The following is a 12,555-nucleotide window of genomic DNA, read 5'->3' on the forward strand; positions in this document are numbered from 1 at the left end:
CGGGGCCCCGGGCGCGCGCCCCGCGGAGGCGCCAACGGCCGAGCGCGTCCCGGGGCGGATGGGCGTGAGTACCGGGCCGCGGGGGCGCTGCGCCCGATCCCCCGGACCCCTCTCCCAGGCCCCGCACACCCCCAGTTCTGGGCGCCAGCAGACTGACAGGTTCCCCTCCCCGCGGGGGAGGCCACGGGGCAGCGGGGGTAAGGAGGGCGCACGGAGAGGCCCCCGAGGGGCGGGGACCCCTGCAGGCCGGCGGGAGCGTCCCCGCCGGTCCCCCCACCCGCGGCCCGGGCCCGGGGAGGGGTGGTGCACCGACCGCAGACACCTGAGGCCGCGAACCTGCCCGCAGGGCCCCGCCGCCCGGTCCTGCCGCTGACTGACACGCCCTGCTCCAGCCTCGCCGGGAGGGGACGCGGGAACGCCGCCGTGGAGGAGGCCCTGCGCCCACAGCCAGGTCCCCACCCCAAACCCGCTCACCTGGACCTGGCGTCGCCTTTGCAAGAACGCGATTCTCTCCCCACAGCCCCTGCCGCCCCTCGCTCTCCCCAAACTCCTCCCGGAGCCCCAGGGCCAGGGCTGAACCTCCTCCGGGGACCCTTTCCAGGGGCTTCACCTGAGCAGCTGCCCCCTGCCTCCTCCCGGGAGCCCTCCAGGCTCTGCTTCCCGTCAGAAGCCCAGTGCCAGGAGCTCCCACCTGGTGTCCCTGAGCCGTATAATCATGCATCCCCGGTGGGCTTCTTGGAGGCGGTGTCGGCTTGTCCAAGGGCCACTGATACTGGGGATTCCCAGCCCCTGTGCTCACGCCCCTCACCTGGGGGGGGGGGTCTCCTTGTGGGGTGCGAAGAACCCCTGGGGGCTGGGAGCAGAATCCTACTTTATCCCAGTATAGAGCACAGGGTCGGGCGTGCTGGACGCTTACAAAAATAATAGTAACCGATAAGTCCCAATTACAGATCTGAGCAGTTGTGACTTAAGTAAACTTATTTTGGAATGACTGGATTTACGCAGAAGTTGCCAAGGCAATACGGGCAGGCCCGAAGGCTGCCCATCCGGTTTCCCCGTGGTGACGTCCGTGTCGCGTGGCACATCGGCCAAAACTGGAGAAATCAACATGGGCGCGTTCTTTCCGCTAAACTCCGGACGTTGTCTTTCCTTGTGCAAAGTGCTCAAATTTGCAGAGCTCTTTCTCTGTGTTGTCTGCACTAACGTCTCACCTTTAATTCCTGCTTGTCCCCACCAAGTCCCAGGGCACCCCATGAAAAGGTGCAGGAGGGGTGGGAGCAGGAAGGGGGGGGCTGCCGTGTCATTTGAGGTTATTTTTCTTCCCCAATAAAAAGAAAAGACAGAAACAGACAATGACTTGAAATTTGAAGCAGCAATAGGAAGAGGCCATTCTCTGGCACTTTTCTTTAGAGATTCATTTGGGTTTATAGTTTTTTTTTTTTTTTTTTAATTTAAAGGAGTTAGATCTGATAATCAGCAAAGCTCCCAGGGAGGAAGTAGGACTTTTTTTTGAGGGATTGGTGGGGAGGTTGGGAAAAGTTCTGGCCAGCCCTGAGACGGAAGGCTAAGGACCCTGGATTCCAGAGGGCTGTGCCAGGCGGAATCAACTCTGCCTGGGATAAGAGGCAGCTGAGACGTGCCTTGCTGCAGTCGCTCAGCTGGCAACGTTCACAGGGAAATTCCCAGCTTGATTCTCCGTCATCCGCAGCTGGGGAAGGGATTCACCCCCATTCTAGAACCTTCCAGACTTGCAGAGCTTGGAGCCAGGATCAGGCTTCCCCTTGGGGACACACACTGCTCCATAAGAGTGACGGGAGGCGGCTGCCCGGCCCCTGCACACCCTCGTGAGATGCAGCAACTCGGACCCAGGATACTCCCCCCTTGACATCTTGTTCAATTCTCTGAGACCCTGCAAAATGCCCGTTACCCCATTTCACAGAAAAGGGGACACAGCCCGGATTGCATGGCTCAGCGAATGCACGGCACACGCTGAGCCAAACCCTGGAAAACACTCGAAGCGAGCCACACTCGCCTGCAGCTTTGTCTGGGTGCCAGTCTCTTGTGACACCTCCCTGCGGGACCCCCCACCTGCCCCTCACCTGCCCCCCACCTTCTGATTCCTCTTTGCGGCTCTGCTCTGGTTTCTTCTTTCCGTGCCCTCACCCAGGGCTTGCACAGTGGGCTTGCGTTTTATTTCACAGGTGCTTGAATAGGTTAAGCCTGCAAACCGCTTTCCTCCCACCCCAACCCAGTCTTCTGGGTCTGGGACCCACCCCTTTGGACTGGAAAGGGGGGCCGAGAGCATGCCGTCCCCCAGCCCTGCCCGTCTTCTCGCCAGTGGTGCCCCTCAGCCTCACCTCCTACCAGGATGTGCCCCGGTGCTGGGGAAACTTTGTTGCCAGTGGCCGGAAACAAAAAGGAAGGTTCTTAGAAAAGTAAGGCTCGGTGTGAAAACCTTCCTCTGCAGGGAGGTGGGGGCTGTGGCCGGGAGAGACGGTGACCGTGGTGTCCGGGCCACGCGCCCTGGAGGTGGGGGAGCCGGCCCCCCTGTGTGCCCCCCAAGAGGCAGGTATGGGCACGGGGAGCACTCTGGGGTGGGTGCCCTTGTCTTGTAATTCAAGGAGGGTGGAAGTTTACCTGCAGTTAGAGGGGCAGCTAGTGCTGCCGGAAAGCAGTGTACCCCGGCTGTCGGCCTTTGGGGTACGGCTTCCCAGCCCTTTCCTTGCCTGTCCCGTGCCCCTCGTCCGGGACGAGGTTTCCGGTGCATTCAGCGTTTATTGGTTATCGCTGGTTGACGCTCCCCTCTTGGATACACTCGAGGGCGTCTCTAATCTTCTGTTGTTACGTTACAGGCGCTACTGTAACAATCAGCTCCTCCCCGGGTGGGGAGGGACCTGTCCGCCTGGAGGGTAAACTGAGGCAGAACTGCTCCGTCCAGTGCTGTGTCTGGGTGCCCCCGAATCACCAGATCTCGGGGGCCCTTGCCGGTGGTGTCCTGGACTTCTAAAAAATTCTTTTCCAACTTGCGAGGCGGGAAGTGGGTATCAGCGGGACTCTCGTTGGTGTCCATCAGCCAAGTTGAGCATCTGCTCCTGCTTGTGGGCATCGCGGACTGGGGTGCAGAGTCCCCGGCTTTGGAACCCCGGCTCTGCGGCTTGCTGGCTGCTCACCCACTTGTCCTCTGTGGGCCTCAGTCTCCCCGTCTGGATGATGGGCCTCGTAGGACCACTCTCCTCTTGGCGTCACTGTCAACTCGTCAGGGCTCGCCTGGGAATCTGCGAGGACAGCTCGGGCGTCCACTCCTGGTCTCTTGTCACCTGGTGGTGGTATCTGTTGTCCATCTTTCCCCAGTGCTGGGGTCCTGGCGGCCCTTTCTGTGGCTTTTGCGTCATCTCTTTAATCCCGGCACGCCGTGCTGCCCCGTCGGCTTCCCCGTCCACACAGTGTCTTACCCGTCTCACGGGGGCTCGTGGTCGCCCAGGGCAGGGCACAGACGCCCTTTTCCCGTCTGCTTTCCTGGTTTCCAAATTAAAGCTCAGCCCTGTCTACGTAAATCCACCGAGCCAGGGTCACGGCCCCTTCTCGGGGTGGGCTCTGGAGGCCAGGCGGTCCAGGGCACCGGAGAATCTTCCGGTAAGGGGCCCTTGAGTCTCTTTCATGCCCACAGATGAAAACGGCTGAGTTTGGTAACGCCTGAGCAAATTTATACATTTTTTCAATCACAAAAGCATCTGCGTACGTCTGCGACATCAGCACGCCTCCGTGGAAGTTGGCCTCACCCGGCCTCGTGCGTGCCGTCGCCTGGGCCCAGGGACACCGCGAGCTGCTCAAGCAGAGGGAAAGAAAGACGGAAGGACAGAGAACAGACAGAGAGACGGACAGGCGGTGGGGTAGGGGGTGGAGAGGCGCGAGCTCGAAGCGTCTGTGGGGTGGGGACCGAGGGTTGTTTAAAGATGGAAGGGAAGTCCACGGAGCCCTCGACCGTTTCCCGTCCCCCTCGGCCTCGGGAACCGCTGGGTTTGGGTTTTGTTCCTCAGTGTCGCTGCCTTCAGAAGGGAGGTGACCACAACCTACAGACCTGGACCCGTTCACAGAGCTCTCTCGTCTTTTTCTAACTGTGGTCACATATATACGTCCTACAGTTTCCCTCGTCACCATCCTTCACACGCACAGCTCAGCGCTCGGTCACGTTCCCCGTGTCGTGCTGCTGTCACCTCCGTCCGTGACCCCAGCTCTCCACTCCCCCCGCCCCTGCTCGCCTCTGCGCCACTTTCCGTCTGTTTGCATTTGCTTTTTCCAGGTATTTCGTGTAGGTGGAGTCTGGCTTCTGTCACTTAGTGTCGTAGCTTCAAAGGCCACCCACGTCGTAGCAGGTGTCGGTACTTCCTTCCTTCCTGTCCATTGCGCGGTTATCCCCTATTTCACGCATTCACCTTTTGGCTTCTGTGAGTAACGCCGCTACGCACATCACCGTGCAGCCCCCGTTCACAGTCCCTGCTCGCAGGTTTTTGGGAAAGACACGCAGGAGCGGAACTGCCGAGCCACGGGGTCAGTCTCTGTTTCTGGGGAACTGGCCCTGATTCCGCAGCGGCTGCACCGTTTTGTGTTTCCACCAGCAGCGCGTGAGGGTTCCGGTTTCCCCGCATCCCCTCCAGCACTCGTCGGTAAACCGCAGCCACGCTGGCGGGCGGGCCTGGTCTTGAATGTTTTCACTGGGTACGGAATTCTGGGACAGCCAGTGTTGTCTTTCGGAACCTTCAAGATAAACTCTCTCTCCCTCTGCCTTTCGGGTTCCAGTATTCTAGCTGCAAAAGTTGTTCTGTAGAGAATGTTGTCTTTCCACCTGCTGGATACTTTTGCAGCTTTTATTGTTTTAGTTTTTTAAAATTTTTAAATTTTTTTATTTTTTGGATGTTCTGCACTGTCATTAGGGTGTGTCTAGGGGTAGCTGCATTTTCATTTCTCCTGCTCGGCTCACTGGGCCTCTTAAGTCTGTGGATTGGTGTTTTTCATCAATTCAGGAAAATCCTCTCATCAGCTCTTCAAATAATGCCTCTGCCCCATTTTCCTCTCGCTTCCCCTCCTACACGGCCACACAAATAATTTCCCGCTCCCCTTTGGGCCTCTTAGTTAATACTCATATTTTCCACTTTATGAATGAAATAATAATTTATTCTGATCTGTCTTCCGGTTCAACAATTCTCATTTCATCCATCTCACTTGCTGTTAAACCCGTCGAGTTTAATGCTGGCTATTTGTAGACGTACTGTCTGTTTTTCCCGAAATCTGCACATCGCTCTCTGTGGTTTGCCCTCCCGGCCTGCATGTTCAGGCTTGTGGTTTATTTCCTCGGGGTCTGTAAGCAGAGGAGTCACCTAATCCGTGTGTGGTCGTTAGTGTTGCGTCTTCGTGGCTCTCCCTCTGCTCGGCTCGGCCAGCTCTTGCTCATGGTGCCTGTTTTCCTCGAGTGCTTGGCTGTTTCTCACCATGTTGCTCCTTGTCCTTGAAAACTTCCTCATGGGCCTTTTTCAGATGTGGGGTGGGGACGCCCCCTCCACGCTGGCCTCCTGGTCTGTGAGCATCCGGGCTGTGGATGCCCCCAAGGGCTGCCTCGCGGCATCTGACCTGGACGTGGCTCGGTCCCGAGGCGGGAGCGCCGTGTGCTCTCAGGAAGGAGCAGCCACGGTCCCGTCTCGCTCCGGCTTCTGCTTGCGTGTCCTTCCCTGGCGCCTTGAGGAAAATGTCTTTTTGTTGCGTCAGCATCTCGGTGGTTCTCAGCAGGAGGCTGGTCCAGATACTCGGCCCATCATCACTTCACAAATGGAAATTGATTTAAATCTTAAGCCATCTTTTTTTTCTCATTTACCTTTTATCTTTTTACTTGGACTGTACCTTGTAAGCACCTTATTGACTTTAGTTTTACTGGAGTTGGACTTTTTCTCTCGGAGAACGTGAGGCCCATCAGTGCACCCACACTCTGAAATGTATCCGTCGTGCACGTACGCGTCCGTCCGTGTGACGGGAACGGTGTCGGCCTCCAGCTTCTCAGGTTTTCAGAATTCTCCACAATGTGTTGCTTTAGTTTTCAGAATAGGCCTTGTGCCCCCACAGAGCAAAACGGAGGCTCAGCAACCCCAGAGAAGCTGCAGCAGAACATTTGAAAAGGGCCGACGAGGAAGCGTGAGCAGCTCACACGTGCACGGTGCTCTCCGGGGCGAGTCTTTGCCGTGGCACGTGGAGCCCGGGGGACGGCCCGTGTCACCCCTGCCAGCTGGCCCCGGGGACACATGCGGCCGTCCCTCCACGCTGCAGCTGGGCCCGGCCTCCGTGTCGGGCCCTCCGCGCTGAGGCCTCTCCCGGCAAAGTCCCCACCTTGCGTGCCGTGGGGCAGCCAGGCCTGGAAGCCGTCCAAGCCAAGCCCGAGGGACGCTGGAAAAGGAGGGCACTGCCCCAGCTACGGGCCCCTTCTGTAGGGATCGGGATGGTGGGGACACGCGGCCATGGGATGAGGACAAGTGAGCGGGCAGGGTCTGGGGAGCCAGCGGGGCCTGCACCGGGCGGTGGGCACGTGACCGTCCCGTGTCGTACCTGCTCGCTGGTTTGCAGACATGTTTTCTGTCTAAAACTTAATTCACAAATTTAACAAGTTGACCCCAATGCATGGTGAGCTGTGCTTTGGGGACAGTGAGCACAGAGGCGAGAGCTGGTGAGGCTGGAAGGAGCCAGAAGGTCCTGGAAGGTCGGGCTCCCTGGGAGAGCTGGGGAAGGTGGCTGCGGGGCCAGAGCAGAAGGTCGACTTGGGGCGGGGGCTCCTGCAGGGAAGGTGGGGTGCAGAGGGCGGCGCCAGTCCGGGGGGTCTCCAGGCAAGTGGGACCAGGGACTTCGGTGGGATGTGGGGGGCGGGAGGTGGCAGCTGTCAGAGGTGGGGCTGGCTCGTCCCCGGGTCGGAGAAGTGCAGCGTGCACCGGGGTGAGGACCCGCGGCTCTGGGGGAGGCTGGAGGAGGGGAGCTGGGCCTGGGCTCGCCGAGGGCCGGGGGAGCCCCGCTCCTGAGCCTGCTCCCGAGCCTGCTCCCGTGTGCCCGACCCTCCACAGAGCTCCCGTCCCGAGGAGACTGAGAAGTTGCCCAGAAAACAAGGCAGCAGCCCCTCGGCGTCAGTGGTGCTGAGTCGCTCGCTCGCTCGCTCTGTCTCTCCCCCTCTTCTGATGACACGTGACTCCTTCGTGGTGGCTTTACACCGCGTCCGCCCTCGCATCGGTGCCTGTCACGGTGCCGAGTCACTGAGCCACGTCTGGGCTGGTGGGGACCTGAGCAAAGGTTTTTCCATACTATTTGGATGTGTAAGTGGCTCGCCCGCTACGTCCAGTTAAATTCAGAACGGCCAGATGCTGCCCAGGTGCCGGTCCTCGTCTTCTGTCACATCAGCAGGAGAGAACCCGACCTCGGCCCCAGCCCCGTCCCCCGCCCGTCCTCTGACCCTGTGGCCCCCGTGGCCCCCGTGCGCCTCGTCCCCGCAGCGCGTGGCTCTGTCTCTCCGCCCGCAGGCCGTGACGCTCCCGTCCCCTCCCGCCGCGGTGGCCACCACTGCAGGCCCTCGCGCCCACCACCACCCTGGCCTGCGTGCTCCGGTGTCTCTCCTACCGGAAGGTCCAGCAGAGCCACAGCCCCCCCAGCGCCAGCCCTGAGCCGTGAGCGCCGCGCCCGGCGGAGATGGTGAAGATGACGAGATCCAAGACGTTCCAGGCCTACCTGCCCAGCTGCCACCGCACCTACAGCTGCATCCACTGCAGGGCCCACCTGGCCGCCCACGACGAGCTCATCTCCAAGGCAAGTGGGCGTCCTCAGGTGTGGCCGCACAACCGTGGCCGTGATCTTGGCACGCGCGGGCAGGTTTTTGTCATCTTCCCTTTGTCGCGTTCAAGAAAGCGCAGAGGGCGGTTTGCTGGCGGCGGCGCGGCCTGAGGACGTGGCGTGGGCAGGCCGGGCCCCGAGGGGCAGCGGTCGGCCTGTGTGTGGGGAGGGCCGCCGTGGCGTCTGCGGCTCAGGGACCTTCCCCGGGACCCGCTGGGCCGGCACGGGACGCGAGAGGGGACAGGTTCGAGTCTGGCCAGGCAGGGGAGGCCGGCGGGTGGGAGGGCGCGGGCACCGCGGGGAGGTTACCGGAAGGGGCGGCTGGCACTCCGGAAGGTGACGACGAGCCAGGTGACCTGGTTACTGGTCAGGGCGGTAAAATTAATGTAAAAACAGAGGCTGTGGAAGGAACGAGGGAGGTGCAGAGTGTCTGTGGAAATGGCGTAACACAGAAGGGAATGAAGAATGGTTTTAAAGTTTTTGTTTTGAGATACTTGCAAACTTACAGGACAGTTACAGAAGGTTCTCTGGCCCCACATGGACCCCTGCACCCCTTACGCATTCGCTGCTCCCCGCTCCCCTGCCACGGGGGCCAGCACTCGACTCCTGCCCCCACAAATGTGCGTGTCTTAGTTATTTTGTGTACGTGGAGTCACAGGGTGTCTGTCCTCTGGGCCTGACACATTTCACTCGACGTGGTGCCTTCTGGGTTCACCCATGTGGTGGCGGACGCCAGAACTCCATTCTTTGAGGCTGAGTGAGGCCCATCGCACGGAGGGAGCCCGGTTTGTTTGTCCGTTCACCTGGATGGACACCCAGGTCTGTTTTGCACAGCGCTGCAATGAACATGGGCGTGCAAGTGTCTGCAAATGTCTGTCCGAGCCCCCGCATTCAATCCTTTTGGCTAGAAGGGAGGTTGCCGGGTCATGTGGTAGCTCCAGGTTTAACTTCTTACTTTTTAGAAATCATGTATTTAATTGTGGTGAACCATACATAACTGGAGCATTCTGACCATTTTAAGCGGACGGTTCTGTGACGTTAGGGGCACTGGCAATCCCCCGTGACCTTCACCACCGCCTGCTCCAGGCCATGTGCATCGTCCAAACCAAAGCTCACGCTGCCCGGGCGACGGCTCCCGTGTCCTCCCCGCACTGTGCCGTCCGTCTCCATGAATCTGGTTATTCTAGGTCCCTCATGCAAGCAAAATCCCAGCGTCTGTCCTGTGGCCGGCTGGTTTCCCTCAGCTTGATGCCGTCACGGTTGGAGAGGACACTCGTGGTCCGGCCGTTCATTTACTGAAGGGCTCGGGTTGCTTCGCCTTCTGATGATCGTGATGAGGCTGGAACGGACACTGGTGTAGGAAAGTCTGTCCGAGTCCCTGCTTTCGGTTCTGGGGTACAACCAAGGAGTGGAGTTGCAGGTCACGTGGTGATTCGATGTTGAGCTTCCGAGGATCCGCCAAGCTGTTCTCCGCAGGGGCGGCCCCGTTTTCCATTGCCAGTAATGAGAGGGGTCCCGCTGCGCCACATCCCTGCCGACACTTACTGTTTCCGGTTTCTTTTTTTTAAAGTAATAACCACCCTAGTGAGTGTGAAGTAGTATCTTGTAGTTTTAATCTGCATTTCTTTAATGGCTAATGATGTTGATCTTTTCATATATTCATTGGCCATTTGAATATCATTGTTGGAGAAATGTCTATTCAATACTTTGCCCATTTTTTTAAAATAAATTCAAATTTACAGGAACAGTTGCAAAAATAATACAAACCCATACACAGAACTCCAGCATACCCCAACCCTCCACTGATACCCCGATCCACCAACTTTAATATTTTGTCACTTCACCGTTTCTCTTTCCCTCCCTCCCTGTCCACCACCCATCATCTGTTGCTCTGTCTTGTGAACATGAGATATGAGAGCAAGTTGCACACATCCTTGAACAAATAATGTAATTCACATATACATTTCCTATGAACAAGAATATTCATTTATGTAATCACTTTAAGTGTAGTTAAGAAGTTCAAGAAATTTAACATTGATACAAAGCTTGCAATCTATATTCCATTTTTTTCCTTATGTCCCAGTTGTGTCCTCTTGAGCCTTTTCTCCTCTATTCTTAGATCTCATCCAGGATCATCTATGGCATTTAATTGTCATTATCTATCTAGACTTTTTTTCCAATTGTGGAAACATATATACAGCATAAATCTTCCCATTCCAACCCCTTCCAAGCATTCCATTAGTGGGATTAATCACATTTAAGATGCTGCAATACTATCACCTTCTCACCATCCATTACTAGAAATTTCCCTTCACCCCAAACAGCAGCCCTACACTCATTTCTTATTAACTCCCCACTGCCCCTTCCCCCACTTCTCATAACCCATACTCATCTTTTCATCTCTATGATCATATTCTCTGATACTTTCTTTGTGTTTACTGTGGGGCTTAAATTTAACATCTTAAATCTATAACAATCTTGTCTTCTTTGATACCAACTTGACTTCAATAGGACACATAAACTATGTTCCTATACTCCTCCATTCCCCCACCTTTATATAGTTCTTGTCAAAAATTATGTATTTTACATTGAGTCCAAAACCACTGATTTATCATTACACTTTATATATTTTAGATCTTGTAGGAAGTAAATAGTGGAGTTACAGATCAAAAATACAGTAGTATTGGTATTTATATTTACCATGTGATCTTTATTGGAAATCTTTTTTTCTTCATGCAGTTTCAGTCAATTGTTTAGTGTCCCTTCCTTTCAGCCTGCTCAACTCCCTTTAGCATTTCTCATTGGACTGATCTACTGGTGATGAAGTCTCTCAGCTTTTGATTATTTGGGAATGTTTTCATCTCCCCCTCATTTTTACCCTCCAGGTGTTTGTGAATTTTCTAAGTCTCTGATGGTTATTGACTTCTATTTGTATTCCACTGTGGTCAGAGAATGTGCTTTGAATAATTTCAATTTTTAGAAATTTATTGAGGCTTGTTCTATGTCCCAGCCTATGGTCTCTTCTGGAGAAAGATCCGTGATCACTAGAGAAGAATGTGTGTCCTGGTGATTTGGGATGTAATGTTCTATACATGTCTGTTAAATTTCTCTATGTTTCTCTCTCCTTTCTTTGTTTCTCTGTCGGTAGGGCTCCCCTTAGTATCTGAAGTAGGACAGGTCTTTTATTAGCAAAATCTCTCAGCATTTGTTTGCGAAAAATTTAAGCTCTCCCTCAAATTTGAAGGAGAGTTTTGCTGGATAAAGTATTCTTGGATGGAAATTTTTCTCTCTCAGAATTTTAAATATGTCATGCCACTGCCTTCTCGCCTCCATGGTGGCCGCTGAGTAGTCACTACTTAGTCTTATGTTCTTTCCTTTGTATGTGGTGAATTGCTTTTCTCTTGCTGCTTTCAGAATTTGCTCCTTCTCTTCAGTATTTGACAGTCTGATCAGAATATGTCTTGGAGTGGGTTTATTTGGATTTATTCTATTTGGAGTTCACTGGGCATTTATGCTTTGTGTATTTATATTGTGTAGAAGGTTGGGGAAGTTTTCCCCAACAATTTCTTTGAATACTCTTTCTAGACTTTTACCCTTCTCTTCCCCTTCTGAGACACCAATGACTCTTATATTTGGATGTTTTATTGTATCTATCATATCCCTGAGGTCTATTTTGATTTTTTTCCCTATTCTTTCTTTTGTTCTTTCTTTTCCCATTCTGTGGTTCTCGAGGTCACTGAGTCGTTGTTCAGCTTCCTCTAGTCTTGTACTGTGAGTATCCAGAATCTTTTTAATTTGGTCAAGTTTCTTTTATTTCCATAAGATCATCTATTTTTTTATTACTCTTGGAATTTCTTCTTTATGCTCTTCTAGGGTCTTCTTTCTGTCCTTTATATCCTGTGCCATGCTCTTCTTCATGTCCTTTATATCCCATGCCATGCTCTTCTTCATGTCCTTTATATCCCGTGCCATGCTCTTCTTCATGTCCTTTATATCCCATGCCATGCTCTTCTTCATGTCCTTTATATCCCGTGCCATGCTCTTCTTCATGTCCTTTATATCCTGTGCCATGCTCTTCTTCATGTCCTTTATATCCTGTGCCATGCTCTTCTTCATGTCCTTTATATCCCGTGCCATGCTCTTCTTCATGTCCTTTATATCCCGTGCCATGCTCTTCTTCATGTCCTTTATATCCTGTGCCATGCTCTCATTGTTTGTCTGTAGTTCTTTGATCAATTGCTCCAAGTACTGTGTCTCTTCTGATCTTTTGATTTGGGTGTTTGGGTTTGGGTTCTCCATATTGTCTGGTTTTTTCATATGCTTTAAAATTTTCTGTTGTTTTTGGGCTCTTGGCATTTGCTTGACTTGATAGTGTTCTTTTAGGATATGAAGGATTATTGAAACCCCAATCTCTGATTTGTCAGACCTACAGCTTGGTGGCGTGCACTTTCTCTAACTAACCAGCAGATGGCGTCCACGAGTCACCTATTCCCCTCAAGTCAGTTCTCCCCAACTTTGTCTTTGTCGTGTGTGGGGGTCTGATTCTTGTGGGGTTAAATTGGCGCACCAAGTTTGGGTATGTTGTTGGAGCTGTCCGCCCTGAATGTGGGACGTGTGTCTGAGTGGTTAGGGAGGGAGGGCAGCTTTAATAATCAAACCTCCCAGGTGTTCCTGGAGATTTAAGGCTCTTGCAAGAGTCTAAGC

At 54.3% G+C, this 12,555-nt stretch overlaps 1 protein-coding gene across 6 annotated transcripts in view; it reads left to right on the forward strand.

The window, feature by feature from the left end:
- YPEL1 (yippee like 1) overlaps window positions 1-12,555 on the forward strand; it is a 26,889-nt gene continuing 14,334 nt past the window's right edge. The window contains exons 1-3 of one of the 6 annotated variants that reach the window (XM_037823681.1): window positions 9-64; window positions 347-451; window positions 7,545-7,827. In XM_037823681.1, the coding sequence (XP_037679609.1) occupies window positions 7,711-7,827 (117 nt within the window). In that variant the 5' untranslated portion in view covers window positions 9-64; window positions 347-451; window positions 7,545-7,710. The other 5 variants (XM_037823686.1, XM_037823682.1, XM_037823684.1 and 2 more) reach the window with 5 other exon arrangements.

The sequence above is a fragment of the Choloepus didactylus genome (genome assembly GCF_015220235.1).
Source record: "Choloepus didactylus isolate mChoDid1 chromosome 23 unlocalized genomic scaffold, mChoDid1.pri SUPER_23_unloc1, whole genome shotgun sequence".
NCBI lineage: Eukaryota > Metazoa > Chordata > Mammalia > Pilosa > Megalonychidae > Choloepus > Choloepus didactylus.